General features: G+C 41.1%; 1 protein-coding gene across 2 annotated transcripts in view; it reads right to left on the bottom strand.

Moving 5' to 3' along the window:
- The window catches only part of LOC144468095 (pikachurin), a 230,041-nt gene that overhangs the window by 50,332 nt on the left and 159,682 nt on the right, over positions 1-20,027 (bottom strand). For both annotated transcript variants that reach the window (XM_078177279.1, XM_078177288.1), the window contains exons 6-7: positions 17,411-17,612; positions 5,196-5,340 (exon numbers count right to left, since the gene is read on the bottom strand). In XM_078177279.1, the coding sequence (XP_078033405.1) occupies positions 5,196-5,340; positions 17,411-17,612 (347 nt within the window). The remainder of the gene's footprint in view (positions 1-5,195; positions 5,341-17,410; positions 17,613-20,027) is intronic.

Genomic DNA, 20,027 nt, shown 5'->3' on the forward strand with positions numbered 1-20,027 from the left:
TTCCCGTGTAATTTACATTCGAGAAAATTGACCGGTAAAATGTTCGTTCGGCGACAATGTCGGAAAAGTTCTCCCTTGTACACAGCAGGAAATAGCGCGGCGAGTAAAAAAGAAACGCGGACAAAAGGTAGCGGCGATGATGAAACGCGATAGATCGGTACTCAGGGCGAGTGAAAAAACTCGCGGGTATCATCCGCAAAAATTAATTGGGTTCCGTGGTATTCGCGGAACGACAGACGGGGGAAAGGGATGATGCGGCTAGCAGTTGTTTTCACGCTCCATTTGGGAGCGTAATTCGACACGGCTGTCGCTCTCGAACCGTCGAAAGTAATATTCTTCTTTTCCGACGCAAACACCGGAAAATCCTCTTTGACGTTTTCCCCGTCTTTCAACGGAGAAACGCGGCTCGTCGAGGCGCTGCACGACGCCACTCTTTCTCTCTCTCTATCTATCTTTCCCCCTTCATCTCACCTCGTCTCGTTTCTTTTTCCTGCTCTGGCAACAAAACGCATACACGGATCCTATTGTTAACTACAGTGCTCTGTTTTAATCACGCCGGCACTTACTCGTCTCGGTTTTATTTCAAGCTACCACCCGGGATTTTCGCGACGCGCGCGGGTCGACGCTACCTCTCTGTCCCCTGCCTCCCCCCGCCCCTCACCCTTTTCCTACGTCTATTCCGTCTATTCTTCTCCTTCTTCCGACATTGCTAGGCAGCGGCTCCTCCGCCTCCGACCATCCTCGGCCGTTTTTTCATCCACCATTTTACAAATGAGACACAACGAAGTCGAAACGAAGGCATCCATCCTTTTGTACGCGTCGCGGCACGAGGCTAAGTAAATTCTACCCACCATGCTGCCATCCCCTTTCTCATGCAATTGCCGATTATTTTTGCAATCATCCCGAGCTCTCCTCCTTCGTCGTCGCCGCGTCTTTAACGGGACGCTTTAAAAAAAGCTTTGACGATTGAGATCCTTCCGGTTCGATGCTTCCGCGCTTCTTTGATGCGGTTTCTTTTAGCTATTTTTCCCTAATACTAAGAGAGATATCTATTAAGAGAAATTGTAATTTAGTTATGATAAATTTCATTCGCGTAAAATTCAGCTGTGCCTAATAGGTTAATAGTTCATTGATAGTATCGATCGGTTACTGGAAGGTGAACAACATAAAGAAGTATAAATGATATTACCTGTTTCCAAGAGTATTACACATGCGGAGAAACGGCGGAGATCAGAGAAGAGAAGAATAAGATTCTTTTTTGATGAGAGAAAAGAATGCACAGTTTGGGAGGAACGAAAATGGCGGTAGTAAACAATAAAAAATGGCACAGGAAGCAAAGGTAAGGCTAGTTACCGTGGGACGGTTGAGTGACGGTGGAGGCGCCTAGCGGCAATAACGGAAGCTCAGAGGCGGGAGAGAAGTGTGAATCGAAGTGTGAATCGAAGTGTGATTTCGTCAACGTCTTTTACCGTATTAAACGATTTAGTGAAGCTAATAAATCATTCAACGAATGTGAGTATCAACTAATCATTAATCTAATATATAATTTCCATTAAACTATGATTTTAAACTGAAAATGATCAATCTTTTATGTATGTACGTGCAATCAGTGCACGGGGGGTTATACTGGCAATAGTTTCATATGTTTCATTTCACGAATATCTAAACTTATGGTTTATTAATAATAGTATAGTGCTGAATTGGCTGCATAACTCATTGTATTGAATTTCATGCATTGTATTCTATTCTATTGTACTTCAATTCTATTGCAATTTTGCTTGAATTTTGCTTCAATTGCGTTGTAATTTCAAAAGCAACGAATACATTTTTATCGCGGCACTGATTCTTTTTTAGAACCAGGAAATTGTATTCATCTCGTCTGTATTAATAGTTTAAGCAGTTCAGTATGAACAATGTAAAGGACTGTAAGTAATATATTACATTTTTTCATTTTGATTTTGACATTTTTGGCGGTTTAGTCACTGACGGTGGAGGCGACTAGCGGCGATAATGGAAGCTCAGAGGCGGGAGAAGCAAGCAATATGGCAGCGTGATTTTGTCAACGTCCTTTGTTAAATGATTTAGTGAAGCTAATCAATCATTCAACGAACGTGAGTATCAGCTAATCATGATTCTAATATATAATTTCCAATGAACTGTGATTTTATACTAATCAAATGATGAATCTGCCATGTTCACGTGAAAACAGTGGAGGGGTTATACAACGTGCAAGCAGTGTGCACCATTCTACGCTTTGCAACAATAAACAACGCCAATTTAACTAAAGAAGCAGCCATTGTCGCAGATAACATCGAAGGAGCCTCGATAAGGGATATGCTCGTGCCATTGGACAACTAAATTGGTAAGTGCTATTCACGATTATCTATTCTTATGGTTTATTATATGTAACATATAGTATGTGATGCATGCATTGTATTTTAGTTCAATTTATTGAACTTTATTCTATTATGCTTCTATTTCGTCGCAATTTTGTTCAAGCTATGTCGCAATTTCGCTTCTGTGTAATTACTTGGTTACAATCGCTAACAATCCTTTCATTGTTTAACGCGACTTTAAATAAGCAATTAAAAAATTAATTAAGATTATTAATCGATAATAAAACGTTACTTTGACGTATCCCCAGCTCTCGAGCCAAGAACATTACCTGCTTTCCACTTAAAATTCTGAACAATTCGACCGCCATCTCTTTGAAGTTAGATGTTCCAGTTATTTTTAATGGTTCTCCTTTAACGCGACTAATTAACCGATAAAATTTTCAAGAGCGCCGAGCGAACAGTTTTTGGATAAAGGTAGAAAACACGTCGGAAGGAACGTTCACGTTCAGCTGTTTAGGATTCCGTTTATCTCAGCGTGATTAAAAAATTAGATTTTCGCTCAGAAGAGGAGTGATTAAATTTGTTATTCATGCGTTTAATTTTACCTCGCGCAGCAGTTCCCCCCTCTCTCTCTTTCTTTTTTATCTATCTATCTGTCCCCCAATTTCTCCTTTCTTTTTCTTTTCCAACTGACTCGCGGTCGCGAAAGCGTCGTATTTAAAATTCGCAGGGGGAAAAACGAAGGGGTTCTCCCATAAATTCGCAAACTTCTTAATTGACGTATTTTATGTATCGACTGGAAAATATTTCTCGGTTCTATAAGGGTCTTGTTCTTCGAACTTTCCCGAGGGTAACCACTCGGCGACCTCGTATCTTCGGCCGACGATTTTCCGGGCCGCTTCTCGAGAAACGATTTGTCAATTAACAGAAATTATGGAATGCATTAGTCGATGAATGAGGGAGGAACGTTGCCCACGTAATTACCATGGCGAAACGTTTATTGGACACCGTTCCTCCGACTCGGCGAATTTTAATGTCGAACTTTCCCAAGAGAATTTTGCTCGACCACCAAGAAAAACACGACTAACCGAAAATTAATTAAAACAGCCCTTTCCAAATTTGCTTTGGACCAGAAAGTTTCGCAGATTTTAAAGATTGTTTTATTGTTAATTTTATCGATGATTTTCAGCTGTATTGATTCTTGGGTCAGTGCCGTAAAATTGAATTAATTTAATGCAATTTTTTGATCGATTTAATTATAGTTCGGTACGAGTAATTTATACATAGCTTTTTACGTGATTTATACACAGTTGTTTTAAGGTTTTATACATAGTTTATTTATACATATTAAACTCAATAAGCACTGTACGTATTTTAAATACCTTTTGGCTATAAACCTTATTATTTAGACACACGTCAGCAGTGATATTTCCGGTCATTAGTCGAACATCTCGAGCACGATGCTCTGCTTCGCGTGCTGTTTAAATTGAAGCGGTCAGGACCGCCGACAGTTTTCCGTGTTGAATTTTTGCAATAAATGCGTTCCCGAGGTAACCGCGGAATCCCATTTCCTTCTATCAAATTACTAGCGGCGGGCGGAGTCGCGAAAGGAATTGCAAGGCAGGGGGTTCGGTGGAAAAAGAATATCGGAGATACGGCGAGCCGGTGTAATTAACGTCGTAAAATTCCGTGGCGTCGGTGCCTCGAGAAATAATCGTAGGAAGACGGCGGCCGCGGTTTCGTCATTAAATGGACGATTTCCCCGGAAAATAACGTTTTCGCGAGGGGGTAGGACGCGGGTCGCGGACGGGAATTGCATGCGGGTGAATAACGATGACGTCGGGCTGCGTCGAGCCAAGAACACACGGGGTAAGCAGTGAAAAGATTTGCTCGTCCCTAAAGACGTCAACCCACTCGGAATTTAAAGGGAACCGACCGCGGGAATACGACCTCCTTCGTCGACGGAAAATTATGTCAAGGGAAGCCAATCTCCGTGGCGATATTACCGTCGCGATCGTTCAAGATAAATCCATTCGTAACGGTCAATTCTATTTTCTCTATAAACAGTAACTGCATTTAAGCTTTTCATTCACACGGTCGCGTAATCTGCTCGGTTCCTGATTTTATTTAAATTTTTTTTTATTGCTCGCTGTTAATTAATTTGACAATTAACTGACGAGTCTACTCCACATGGAAAGATGTTAAGATTTATTACTACGACGTGTAAAGGATGAACCTCATTGCTCAATTTGCAGTCCTTTCACATAACAATTTCTGTTCTATTTTTCCGTCAATAATATCAACGTATCGATAAACAGTTAATCTCGTTCGATGTCCGTGTTATTTAATATCGACGTTATTGTCAGCATTTAGAACGCGTGTATGCTCGGTAACATAAATTATCGAATAATGAACCTTTTAATTGAACAAAATATTCATTGAAATTCCATTAAAATTAGTTTGGCAGGGAAACACTTCGAGCACCTCGTTAATAGCTATTTACACACTGCACAAATTATTGATCAACGTTAACTGCCGGTTATTACACAACAAATGCACGTAATTGAATCGCTGCTGCATCGGGACTGAAATAGTATTATTACCGTGCTGCAGAGTTTATGTGTTCGTAATAAAAATTTGAAGCGGCGATTCTAAACAGTATAGGGATTGAAATAATTACTGATTTTGTTAATTTAGTTGGAATTTTAATAAATCCCAAAGCAGGCAAGATTCACGTTGGCCGCGTGTTTGAAAATTCGAGCGTATTTCGAGAGATCGATCATCCCCACCCCCGCAAAAATTCGTTCACGACTGCAATCTGTTCTCTTCAACAACGTCGTAGGGATAAAGGGTTCTTACCTTCGATCTGCCCTCCACACGTTTCTCTTGATTCAGCTGGATCCAGGCGTCCCATCGGTGCCTGTAGACAGTCAACGTGTTCCATTCGTTCAGCTTCACGGTTTGCGTGCTTCTGACTGTGCCAACTCCGCTGCCACAGTCGAACCTGTAAACAAATACCAGGGCCTCGTGAATTTTCCCCCATCAGTGCCACACGGGAAGATTTATTGCGCGATTTAGACAGCTTTGCAAAGCTTTTTCTCGATCGTTAATTAATCTTTTTTCGCTCGAGTTACCCTCGCCGACGTAACTGGACAGTCATCTTCTTTAACCCATTAATTGATAAATTTTTATAAATCTCATACAAGAAAAGTTATACACGAAAAGTTGTGTAACGATATATAATATTCGAAGTATGTTTTGATGTTGAAATAGTTTATATTTTTTGAGAAGTCACAGTTGGGACTGTGGAAAGTTGTATAAATAGAAAATAATAATTTCTAAAATAAAATTCGAAAATCCCCAAATGGAGATCGTAACAATTAATGGATTAAAGAAAAATTGCTCTTTCACAATTGATTAAATTCTTAGATTATTGAACGCGCGCTGATAAAACCCCGTGCAATTTATTCGAATGTGATTGAATATTGTAGGTAATTATGGTTATTGCAGATATTAATAAAGGAGAGTTCTGTTGGTCGATGTTAATTTAATCAAAACTGGAGGAAGCGAATTTAATCAAGCTGCATTGGAGCTGCATTCAGATTTCAGATTACAGACAAATTCATTATGGTCTTTGGAAAAGGTATTTCCGTGACGATCAAGAACGCAAGTTTGATATCGAAATACAGTCGAGAATAAAATTAATTTCTCTTCTCACAAATACTTCGAGCCAGTCGTAAGAAATCGACATAATTTCCCTATTTATTTATTAACCCTTTGTAGTCGAATGACGAATCCGAGGCACCGTACAAGATTGCTACATAACGTTCTAATCACATTCTTGCGTTACCAAATTTATTTATTTTTTAAGAATTGTACCAACTATAACTTTTACGTAAACTCGATTCTATTTCCATAAATTGCACGAATAAGTTGTATAAAATGCCAAGGGTTAAATATATTAATTCAAAACATCTATCGAACGCGATTCTGGTTTTAAATATTAAGAGGCTAGAAATAATAAATTTATCAATGTACATACTGCGACGCAATAACGCGTCGAACGATGCGCAGTTAAAATCGACTGTTAGTACGAAGGAACAGAAACTAGTACAGTTGTATTCTTCGTGCTGACTCGAGGTCACTGTCCTTACGAATATTGCGTATCGTTATACATAATACGTTGGAGGATCCAAGTAAACGCAATTCTTCGTAGAACAGAATTTGTATACAAGTCGAAGGGTATTGGCAAGGGGACCGCGGGACTCGGGTCGCGCGCTTTGTATATTGTGACGTAGACTTCTGAGAATTTGAGAGAGGGGAAAAGGGACCGTGGGCCGCGATCTTGAAGTGACATTCGATGCCTCATTTGTTCGACAGTCTCCGACCGCGAAGGTCGCATGTAAGTGTAATCTATATCAGTACACAAAGCATTTATAATCTATTTTGACATTTAATAACGATTGTATTTAATCGAATTTCTTTATAGTCTTACAGATCTGGAGGACCAGACGGATGTCTGCGATCGAGGGACAGCAGTTCGGGCTTCTTCACGGAGGAAGGGATGTAAGTATAATATTCAACAATATGCAAATTATATGCAATACTTCGCAGAAAATAATAACTTTATGGACATTGTTGAACAAATTTTAATGTCTCTGTTCTTTTCTTTCTTTTCCAGGACTCTAATGCAGCTCCCTACTCCCAACAAGTGGTGAGTCAATATTTAAAGAAATTTTCTATTACGTAGAATTGTAGAACCCTTTGACGAGTACAATGGCCAAAGGATTGCTCGGCAATTCTTTGAGTGGTAATTTGTTTCCTAGTTAGGTAGGGTCTTTTTGCACGCCGCGATTTTTCCTATGATTGTTTCAAGTTTTAATAATTCGATTTCGAAGCTCCCGAAATATTGACGTTTTATAACACGCGATTATCGTAATACGAATGTCACAGAAATTATATTGGTACACTTACTGTACCATCATATTCAATAACTCGGTTCCGTTTAAATACATTAGAGACCACGTGCAGAATGACGTTCCGTGATAGGTAAAACATATTTGCTGAAAGTTTGAAATAGAGTTTATTCTCATTACTAATAATCTCATTATTAAATGTATTTGAATATATTTTAAAATTATTCTGAAGTTATTATTATAAAACTATTAAATGTAGTATTTGAACATATTTTTGAATTATTGCTATTAAATTATTATTAAACATAATTATCTTTCAATGACTTTAAAGAATTCTAGTCCGCGAAACTAATGACTTTTTTTAGATAGGATTTTCAGAGATCCGAGGTTCTATGTTCGTTTCTCGAATCCTTTCGAGTGCCCATGGTTACTCGGGAGGGTGAGAGCAATGGTACATGGAACGGTATTTAATAATCATAACCAGCGACTGACATTGACTAGCGCATCGTGCACGACGTAATTTCCACTTTGTGTGAGTGTGATTAGGTAGTGGATTTTGCGTCGGTTTTTTGGAATCGTTATTAATTAGAGTTGAACATATTCCATGAGATCTGTGTCGTGCAACATGGATCTTTATGGAATATGTGTAGAATGTTAACTTTCTATTCTTATCGGTTTAAAGGATTTAAAAAAGTAACTGTACCAAAATAGTATTTACGCTAGTACGACTATTATTACTAGTCGATTAGAATCACGAGAAAATAAATTTTAATTATTATAAAATCGCAATGATCGCTACCATTGTCAGACGATTTCAGTAACTAACATGTACCCTAGCTGTGAATGAATGTGATCATGTTGGGGTGTCAGAGGCGTCCCGGGACGTTCTCCGCAGGTTAGCTCCTCAGCGAATGTGTGCCAGTCGTGAAGCGAATGTGTTGGTGTGATTGCTTTGCCACTTTTTAAATACAGGGATAGGTAGGATAGGTAACTTGCCTTAACGTGTGTGTGAACTGTTAGGTAGGGCCGAGGCTGACTGTCGCTCTCTTTTCGGGCAGGCCGCGTTTCGCCCGACAGTCAGTTAACGGTAGGGCTCAAAGGGTTCGGTTCGAACTCTATTCGAACGGTGCATGACGTTCGATGCATGGCTCGAAATCGATCCTTTGAAAATTCTCTTAGCTTCCGCGGTCGCGAACGCGTACGCGCGGGAATTAGGGTTTTCGAAACGAAACGATACCGGCTCCATTGCACCAGGAGGATTATCGGCTTTTTCCGAGACATTGTTTCTTGTTTCGGAATTCGTTGGTTTTCTACTAGCTGCGGAGCACGTGTAAGGTTCTAGGTTCATCAGGCGAATCGCCGAAGAAAAGAAGAGGCTAATTGCCGAAGAGGCCTCGAGCAACAAACTGTTGTGAAAGGCCACCTTATTGTCGTTACCACTTTGCCATTGTACTTGTTTGTAGAAATATTAATTGCAGTAAATAGTAGTAGTAGTAATATTACAGTAGTTGTAGTATTGAATATGGGCAGGCTTCGCCGCTCCAACGATCAGCGCAGATGGGCTCGTCCGCGACTTGCACATAGCGTTGCGAAATAATTACGCGTTGCTTTAATTAATTGGGAACAGAGACAAAAATTAGCGCTGCGAATAAAATACTCGCGAATTCCATTAATTCTGAAATTGATTCTTTAGAATGTAGCGTTGCGAAAGAAATAATCGCGATTGCATTTTGTTTGTTCTGTACAGTAACTTTAAATATAGAGTCTACTTGCTTTTAGATAATAGTGTTTTGTCTCTCTGTTCTTTGTATTAGCGTTGCGTTAATATTACCGCGTTGCAGTAGATTGCATTTCGATTTTTCAGGCGCCCATGCTGCAGCTGCAACAAAGGGCAAGTCTCATCGCCCCAACAACAGCTCTCGGATGGGCACATCCGCGACTTGTCGTAGAGTTGCGAAATGATTACGCGTTGATTTAATTAATTATTTGAACAGAAATTGAAATTAACGTTGCGGATAATCTTGATTTTCCTTGATATTTTTTTAGTAGAATATGTTGGCATATAGTGTTGCGAATTACTCTCGTTGCGAATTGCGGGTTTTGGATGTTTCACTTGTCAGTTTGTTGCTTTTAGAAATTAAAGTAATTTTTTCATTTCTGTTCATTGTATTAGCGTTGCGATCGAACAATCGTGTTGCATTAGTTTACTTTCCGACATTTCAGGCGCCCACGCCGAAGCTGCAACAATGGGCAGGCCTCGCCGCCCCAACGAACAGCTCAGATGGGCATCTCGCGATTTTATTAGCGTTGCGAAATATTCGCTTTGCATTAGCAGCATTCGTTTTTCAGAGCCCATGCTGTAGCTGCAACGCTCCGCAGTGTGGCATTCGCGATTTTCCTTAGAGTCGCGAATAAATGTAACAACGGTTGAATTAGCGTAGCGATTGTAAACGCGTTTTTCCAAATGAGATAGTCGGAGGTACCGGGCCTCGCAGCACAAGGCCGTGAAACACTATCTCTGTCTAAAAAAGACAGCGCTACTAGACCTCGGTCTATATCCAGGACGGCCGGCTCGTAGAATTTTTATTTTACGAACTGGAACCACCGTCCTGGACGAAGGGGTGCATCCGTCCTGGCGTTACGACGTCCAGGCGGGTGGGTGGTGCGTAGCGTAGGAATCCGGGGTGGATTTCAAGGGGCTGGGGACAGACCCTGCCGCTAGGCTACCTCGAAATAATAGCGTTGCGAGGATTCTTTTACGCGTTGTCTCAGAGTCGCGAATATTGCAACGCGTTACATTAGAGTTCCGAAATAAATGCCACACTGCGGGTAGCCGTTTCAAGGATCGCCACATCTTCTTACAATTGTCGCCTAATTTCTGGCCAATCTTGAAAATTCATTTTTATTATAATCTATTTGAACAAATTGAATTTGGCTAGAATGTGTCGGTTGCGAAAAAGTTCTATTTCCACCCTCTCTGGTAAATATTAACTTTCTAGTTTCGTTTTAGTTAATTAAATCGTTTTAACTATGTGGCGTTTTTAGTGGTCGCTTATCGGCACTAAACGTGTTAAGCCCATAGAAACTTTTAGGAAATGAAGAAGAAACAATGATAATCATGATTCTACGAACTTCAGAAAAATCATCGAGGGATGTCAGCATTGCGTTATTTATTAAGGCCTGCGTTATTTATTAAGGCCTGCGTTATTTATTAAGGCCTGCGTTATTTTTTAAGGCGTGCGTTATTTTTTAAGGCGTGCGTTATTTATTAAGGCGTGCGTTATTTATTAAGGCGTGCGTTATTTATTAACCCTTAACGGACGAGAGGCGACTCTCAGTCGCCACTGTGTTTCGCGCGGTAGGACGAGTGGCTAGAAGTCAGAAAAGTCGTCGTCCGCAAAGGGTTAAGGCGTCGCGTTAGTTGCTAAGTTATTTGCGTATGCGTTAGTAAGTATGCGAAATCTGCGTTCGCAGAAAAGGGACCCATAACGAATTCTGGTTTCGTTCTGACTCCCTTTCGAGTCTCCGCTCCAGCAACCTCCTCGTGGTGAGACTCGGGCAATCGATGCAATTCTCGATTTCCAATTAGCTGTAAACCGAATAAAACTTTGTTCGTTTTATAACTAATTCGAAATTGATAATTACATGGAGCTAATGGCTGTGAAGCAGGACTTAAAGAAATAGATCCTTTAATAGAAATAGAACTATCGTATATAAATTTCTGCAGAATGTTGTAGTCGATATTGCTCATTGCAAGTGATTAAGTTTTTTACAGTCAGGTAGGGAAAGGTCTTTAAATCTATAAACCATCGATAAATTATTAAAGATGACACGTTTGTACAACGATAGGTAGAATTGCATTCGGATAGGACGGGGATAGAAGCAGCTGAATACGCGAATAAATGATGCATCTCGTCTCGTTGATTCTCTCACTAGCCCATTATTCATCTCCTTGTTTTCTTCTCCGGCATGTTTCGCCGAAACGATTCTGCAGAGAGAGGAAAGACAGAAAGTTCAGCGCGCGAGGCGTGCTCAACCACCGCGCGCCAAGGGTCCGGGATCCTAAGTTGCGGCAATTATCACTGTCGGGGGTAAACGACATGGTAATGAGAAATTTTAACGAGTTGCGCCGAGTGCACCGTAAATCCTGCACGGTCGAAGTACGTAATTAATAGCACGCAGCCACCGGCACGCGTGTGCTTCTCTCAAGATTTTTTTTGTCGCGTCGCGTCGTCGTTCGCGATTCGAGGCCAGGATCCATGCGAAATTTTCCCGCCAACTCGGCGAATTTTTAGCGATCGATTCACGAATCCGAATAATCATAAATTTCTCGCTTATCGTAGATCTACGCGTTTCAATTTATTTTAATTTATTGTAATGTGTCGCTCGGGAAAGCTATAACATAGAATTTTGTGTAACGATTGGACTACTGAAAATTGGCAAGTTTGACAAAATGCACGATCGCTGTAAAATTTTTGTCGTAGATACCGTTTACGGTGGAATAAAGTATGATCTTTCCTCTTTAATTTAAAAAAAACGAATCGTGTCTGCGATTTTTTTGGGGGAAGTTACGGCTGTTTAAAGTAACCCTTGCTTTGCGTCAAACTTGCTATCTTCGATATGAAGGATATGGTCTTATATTTGAAGGGTTGCACTGGCGAGGGTGCATCGAAACTCTAATTGAAAAACACTGTTTTAAAGTAGAGATTTCGGTATTTAATTTCAAGGTATAGTCATCGATATAAGATCATTTTTATCATTAACTAAAGTTCGCTAATGTTTCATTTGGAAATTATGATTCGTCAAAGAATATTTTTGAAATTGAAAATAGGAAATCTTTATATCTGTAGCCCAGAGGTTCAGGCCAGAAGGCATTAAGTAAATGACAGTAATAATTTTTACGCAGTCGGAATGTTCGATTTCAAAGATTGCCGGAGTTCGAACTTTCATGCTTGCACTTCGACATCGACTTGAACCTCTACCCCTCCCCCCCCTCGATCTTCAATATTTGTGCCTTGAAATTTAACTTTCGGAACTTGGCTCAGGGCTTTGATCCTCGTCCCTTTAATCTTCGATTTCGCCGGTGCTCGGACTGTAATTCGATGATTTGCTCATTTGATCGCCGTGGAACCGAAGCGATCGACTTCGTAATAAATAATAATTTATTTATTAGAAAGTTGCATCGATATATCGTAGAGGCATAGGATAGATGTCTTTTGTGAGAAATCGTGATCAGTGCGAAATAAATTATAAGTAGACTGAGTACTAGTATACTTATAATTTATATAAAATTATGTGTAATAAATACCAAATCTCGACTTCGCTATAAAACTAGTTTAATTTCGACAAATGCCAGCTAGGGTGTCAAGAAGACAGATAGCAAGAGGATTCTGGATTTCCAGAATGCGGCTGCGGATATATTGATGTCACGGCGCGAAGATTCCAGGGTTCTCTCTCTCTCTCTCTGAAGCTGTTCAGTGTCACCCGGAGAGAGTCCCATTTTTCGGGGAGACCGAGCGAAATAATTAAGAGGTTCCCGGGGGCGTATCGCAAGATGCGACCCTGACCTTCTTCTGGTCGCACTTTTCCGCAATCGCGACTCCACACCGGGGCTCTGTAACTCCGCTCTTGACATTTCCACGACGTCGATGATACACAACGCGACGGGAATAAAGTCACGTTCCAAGGCTTAATAAAGCCCCCGCGAATGCTGCGACTAACCAACGACAATTGTAGATTCGATAATGAGCGTGTACCGTGTCTGAAATCCCTCATCCGTCTTTTGTTGGAACCCGAAGGACAAAAGGGATATTCGCGGGCGAGGAGGAGAGATCTTAATGCAACTGCTGCACGGGCTGTGCATCTCGAGGAACGGTGGTGACACAATCGTTCTCTCCTCGGTGACACAGTTTCACTCGCGAATTCTTACAAAATTAATTTTTACCCGAGCCCTGTAACCTGAATTTCGAAGAGAGAATGCTCGAACAAATAAGCAATTTATGGACGAATTGTTATTTAGGACTCAAGTACTTGCGTTATACGATTCCTTTCATAGGTCGGTTAATATTCCCCGGCACACTAAATAATTTCTTCCAAATTTTCTAGAGTTTCCTTAAAACGTTTTCAAAATTATAAAATGGAATGGAGAAAGATCTCGGTGTACATTATTTTTGAAATTCATTGCTTTCTGTTTCAAAAATACGCGAAACGTATCATTAATAATGATGCATCAATAATAATTCAATAATAACAATATCTCGATAATAATATTTGAATAATAATATCTCGATAATACTATTTCGCTAATAGTAATATTTCAGTAACAGCGTTAATTTAAATTCGATAATAATTCGCGAAACGGAAGCTTCGAAACGAATCAATCTATTTGTTCTGTTAATTGCCGGACGAAATCGTCCATCGTTTTCCAACTAACAAATAATGGTCGACGAGGTGCGAGGTTAAACATCGTCTTCGTGGAACTCGATCGTGAACGAATGGGGAGGGAGGACATCGACACGAGGCTGGGTGTTCCACGGTTCCTTTAACAGTGTCTTTTGGCCAGGATCCAGGACAGAATTTCGATTTCTGTCCGATCCGCGGATATTGCTTCCGTTCGAAACACCGGGTCGCTGTGGGATACATCCATAACCGTGGACACCGGTCTACGTGAAAGTGATTCTTCGAAGAGAGGGAGAGAGAGAGACGGTGCTCTGGAAATACGCGGCTTAGCCGAAGAAAAGGCTACTCAGATTGGACAGCTAAGCCGGAAAACTCGGCCAGAGATTTCGTCTCGGCATTGAAAGCGAACGGTAACTAGTATTATATCCGCTGGATGACGAAGATGCAATCCTTTTCGAGTCTTGAGCCTCTGTTCAGAGTTTCCGACGTTTTGGCAGGCAGAACGAACGCTTGTCCGAGCAATAAAGATGATTAATGACTCTACGATGTGTACATTAGATTAATTATCGGCGAAAGTTGACCGGGAGATCGTCGAAGGGCTCGTGTAATTTTTGATAGCCTGCGATATCGGTCTTTATCATTTTTCTCTGAGAAAGCGAATAAAAGTCTTGACAATAGAGATTAATTACGTGGAGAGTATTTAATCACTTAGCTGTCTTTTTTTAGATCAGTATATTCATTATAAAGAAATGCTTTGTTCATGATATTTTGAATATTCAAAGGCTTGAATGAAATAAATCGAACGAGTAAAAAGCTGTAAGTAATTATTATATGGAAAAGCTAAATGTGTATATTTTGTAGGAAAATTTCGGAAAATTTCCTCGACGATATTTTCACCGTAATTAATTGGATTTTTACGTACGCTAACGATCGGCATTCGAACAGCACTCGACGACGCGTCATTACGATTCGCTGCATTTATTTCCGGATGCTTGTGTAATGCGCTATTTATGTCATTCCTTCAGGTAATTCGCGAACGGTTCTGCTTAACAGAACGATAAATCTCTCTGCCGATCGTTTAGCGTTCGGTTAATGAATTATGGAAACGACGCCGAGGAACAATGAACGATTATCCAGGCGGCATTGAATAAATTACGCCGACAGCTCGAGCCGAGAGTTTCTATGGAGACCGCGTGTCGATCCTTTCATCTGGGTCATCTCGGTAATTAACTACGTATTTCTGTGTTTGAACAAATTCCCTATACCCGTCTTACCAGATGACAACGTGACCGGGCGCGAACATTCTCATTAGTAACCGGTAATTCGTACTTTCTGCGTTATAGAATCTATCGTCGGATCTCTCATTCAGAACATATCCATTCTTGAATTTGTATACCGTGGCTGGCGATCAAAATTATTCTATGCAGGTTTTTTCTTTCAAATTGATGCAGAAAGCTTTTATTCTCCATAAATAGTTGCAGACTGATATAATTGATCAATGTCGGTACATTCGATAATTTCTGCTATAAAAAATACACTTTTTAAAAAATTCGACAAAAACATTATTGCAACATTAGGAACAATCTGTCGCAATTAAATAAAAAAATATCTCGGCTCCTGGGCACCCGACACCGTCGATAGTTTGATTCAAAAAATCGTAAAAAAATCCCAGGGCGTTTTACGGTAATGTAGCTTCCGGCATCGTAAAGCAGACACTTTCAGCTTGAATTTTAGCTACCTAAAGTCCAAATTGCTCCAGGGGAAAGTAATTGACACCTCGACAAAGTTCAAGTTCAAAAATGAGCCCCGGACGGCCTAATACCACCGCTAGATTGATTCAAAAAATCATAAAAAAATCCCAGATTGTTTTACGGTAATGTAGCTTCCGGCATGGTAAAGTAGACACTTTCAGCTTGAATTTAAGCTAGCTAAAGTTCAAATTGCTCCGCGGGAACATGTTGAAAAACTCGCCTAAAGTCCAAAAATGAGCCGACAGACTTCTGTTCTATTCGAAGGTGTTACGTTTAAATCGGCTGTCAGCGCGCCCCGGCAGTTATGGGTTATTAAGCTGTAAACGAAAAATTAGTTCCCAGGTGAAGTTCTTAATTAATGGCCGCGTCAAAGTCCCGCCGCGCCGGTACGTTATCGGACTAAAGTGTCCCGTAAAATTTCCACGGAAAAGTTTCCTTGGCCCCCGTTAGGAAACTATACGCTGTCGACCAAGTTCATTTACGCGATACTTCATAGCGGTATCAGGACTCTGGCTACCTTGCGAGACGCTCGCGGGAATTCATTTCGACCGACGTACTATAATCCGCAGCCGAGGAATTAGGACTCGGAATTTCGCAATTATTTATCACACGAAAGTTTCGCAATTATTTAACAGAAGTAAGTTTCATTGCAAATAACATGTCTTACAGATTGTAATGGTCCAAGTTAATCTCGTGATGGTAGTTAGGTTTGTAGCTCGAATTGGCAATTTTATTCGAAGCATGGCAACCATCAAAAATTATTGAATATGTGGAATGTATCTTGTAATTATTTTCTACGTTTATTATACATTGGTTCTTTGGCAGATCGATTCAAAATCGCTTATCCGTGCTACGAACGAACCCGTCGATGGAAATGAACCGTCGTCGGCGACGAGACGAGCTCTCTCCGAGAATGGGACACGTCTTTCCGTCGAGTTCTCATCAGAGTTTGTCGATCAGGCCAGCACCGTGGAAACGGGGGCCCGTGTATCGCGGTAAATTGAAGTAAATCGCGGTCTCGCGCCGGATCCTTTGATGTCCCGCCGCTAATGGGCCAATGAAGTTTCGCGCGCGCGAAACTTCGGATATTGCCGGAAGTTGAGGAAAGTTGTCCAGCATAATTCGGCGCCGGGAAGCCATGGTTTACGGCAAACACGTCGAGGGGGGAGAGACCATCCCCCCCTCTCGTTAGATCATTCCGATCGATCGGACCTCATCTACGATTTAAAGCGAATTCCAATTTGTGCCCGGCCGATTCGAGTCGATCTCTCGCGGCGCGACCGAAAGGGATTAAATGGTTTCGCGGATTGATGGTCGATGGAATATGTCGTCTGTCGCGTTAATAGCGATTATGGATCCGTATTAGTCTCGCGTGAGGCCAATTTCGGAGTCGGAGTTTATGAGAGATTTTAGTTCGCTTATTTATGCTGTAGGGCTCAACTCTTTGAGCGGAAATACGCGATTTTTCTTTTATTTTTAGCGAGTGAAAATACGTGATTTTTAGTTCGATTTTAATTATTAATATCACGATTAATATTTGGCGTATGTTTAAGAGCAATCAGGACAAAATTTATTGTAACAATTGATACACAGCTAAAGTTTAAAACTACTGAATTAGAAGTAGTAAAAATTAATTTTTAAAGATTTGAGGCTTTCTAGCAGCCTAAAAATGGCCTCGTAAATTTTCTAAAAATTTCCTGGTACATTTTCAAAAAATATGCCGACGATTTAAGAAAAATTTCCCAACGAATTCCCGCGAATAGAAATAATTTCGCAGGCCGTGAAACAACTGGTTGACACAGTTCCACAAGAGCCAAACAAATTCCTGCTCCGTCCGTTTTTCTCGAATCGCGAGCCCTCCGCTTAATTTCGCGCATCCCTTAAGAGCCTCGCGCTGCCCCAATTCCAAGTGACAATCGGGCCGCGCGCGCGTGGCGCCGTTCGCTTAACGTCCGCGAAGAGGAGAGCTTTCCGTCGTTTACGTCGCTGACATCGCTGACATCGTTACCTAAATTCGATGAAGCCGTGATGCAGTATCAAGGCCATGAAGTCACCCTGAAGATCGTCCCTCTCCCCAGCAAGTAGCAGGATTCCGTCCCAGGCCTCCGGTCGGAATTCCAATTCTAATTGGACGTGTTTGTAGGCTGCCTTCAGGGCGGGGAACGCCAGCCAACCCGATCCGGTGAAACGCGGCGACCTGACTTCGGCCTCTGCAAGCAAAAATGATTAGCGTCGTTAGACCGAGGGCTCGTTACCTTATCCTAATTAGACTATCGTTGTCAGAGATCGGACGTGACGCGAAACGACTGCAGTTCGAAGTAGAAAATCATTGCTGTATTATACTATTTCTTTTCTTCCGATTAAACTGCCATTAATGCTATAAGTCACGAGCTAATGTAGGTCGATGTCTGAATTTTTTAGGATGTTGGATGTAGATTTATTATACTATAGAGTACTGTAGGATTCAGACTACTTCTACTATAGATTGTTATAAGATACAGATCGCTTTCGAAAACCAATTGCTTACGTGACTAAAATTAAATACAAATGCTTGCGGCTATCGCAATATTACGGGGGAGGTATAAAACGTCCCACCATGACATTACCATACTTAAAAATGGGGCGGGACTTTTTTAATCCCACGCCCCAAAGAGTAGACGCGAAGGGGCGTACGCCGGTCCGGAAGAAAGATTCAATATTCTCCGCAGAAAAACGCGACTCTCCGCGGCTGTGTTCCGTCGTTGGAGCGATGGGGACAGGTTTTTCGGTAGGGTGTGTGTATGTGTGTGTGTGCGGGGGCTAGGGGAAAAAAGTGGCGCCGTTTTCTTTACCCCGGACTCGAAGCATCCGAGGAAACGAAGAAATATGGTTAAAGTCGAGGGTGGAAGCCTGGCGAGGGGGCGGAGGCAGGAAGCCGGGAATCGTGGATGCCAGAAACGTGCGAGGCTTAGGGGAACATCCTTTACCTTCGGCGGCGCGGAGCCGACTATCAGTCAAGGGAACAGGCACTGTACACAGGAGAAGAAGACCCTCGGTTTGGTAGTACACGCGAGTATAAGGGCGGCGATAAATCAGACCGACAAAAGGAATGGGAAAACTCTCGCGGCTGCCGCCCCTCCCCCTTACCGGAAATGGAATAACGCCGTCTGATTTGCGAATCCACTCGCGTAATAAACGTTAGTCGACGAAACATCGCAACCGGCACGTGAATTATTCGATCAATTCATTTATTATTCGATACGGGGTACCTTGCGCTGTTTTATGGGGAGGTTTAGTCGATCCTTGTTGGTTTAGGAAGTGTTAGCTAGTGTTGGGAGAAGTTTAGGACGATTCTTGAAATATTTCTTGATAATTGAGGAGCGTAGATGTTTTTTAATTAATTGAAGTATTAAATATGAAACAGCAGAAATATTTGTAGAATTTGACAGGTATAATACTTTGGCCAACTTTGATCGACGATAACTCCGCGAGAAATGATCCTAGGATGATGAGTATATTTTTAAATTAAAGCTTGAAGCCTCTACTTTAAAACAGTATTTTTGGTTTTTACGTTTGATGTACCCTGGCTATTGTAACCCTTTAGATGTGAGACCATGTTTGTGATATAGAAAATTGCCAATTTTGACGAAATTCAAGGGTTACTTTAAACCGCTGTAACTTCACGAAAAAAAATCGTAGACACGATTATTTTTTTTTAAATTAAAGGGGAAAGATCGTACTTTATTCTACCGTAAACGGTATCTAGGAAAAAAATTTTATAGAGATTGTACCTTTCGTCAAACTTGTAAATTTTTCATGTTACATGCATGGCCTCGTATTTAAAGGGTTGCAGTTCTCAGAGCGCTTCAAATTTTTAATCCAGATATATTATTTTAAAGTAGAGGTTTCCAGCTTTAATTTGAAAAAAGAATCATCATCTTACAATAATTTTCTGTGGAGTTATCGTCAATTGAATTTGGCCAATTTTGATTAAACATTTACTGTGTTATAATTTCTTCGAGCAATGTCTCGATCTCACAATGCAGATTATGCAGTCGTGTATAATTTATCAGACTGGCCCAGAGCGCTGGTTTTCAAGGGAAAGCCGAGGAATCTCTCTCGAGAAAACTCACGGAGGTCAAGCATGGAGAGCCATGGTCCCCGGTGCAGTTGGACCGACCTTGACCCGACGGAATCCTCAGTCTCGGAACCTAGATCCTAGATCCTAGATCCTCGGTGTCTGAGACGAGGATTTCGCAAATATTCTTGGAATTTTCGTATGCAGAGCGGGGACGCGTAACGAACCGGGAAATCGCGTTGTTTGTATTCCACACCGGGCCAAAAAATCAGCGGCATCATTTCCGAGAGCAGAGTTAGGGGTGCGACGTTTCCGTCTTGAGGGGTTACTTTTATTACGAGGATGAATCGGCTCTGTCTCCCATTTTTAATCGCAGTCAATTAAAACGTATAGAAGACTAATATCTCATATTTCTAGCTTCGTGGTTAATTTCAAATACTTTGTTCTCGTGAATTAATATTTAATATTTTCAGTATTTAGTATTTTTAGAATTTAATATCTTCTGTATGTAGTATTTTCAATATTTAATATTTTATTCTTTACAAAGCAAGCCATCTTCTGGGATATT

This window comes from Augochlora pura, chromosome 1 (assembly GCF_028453695.1).
Source record: "Augochlora pura isolate Apur16 chromosome 1, APUR_v2.2.1, whole genome shotgun sequence".
NCBI classification, from domain to species: domain Eukaryota; kingdom Metazoa; phylum Arthropoda; class Insecta; order Hymenoptera; family Halictidae; genus Augochlora; species Augochlora pura.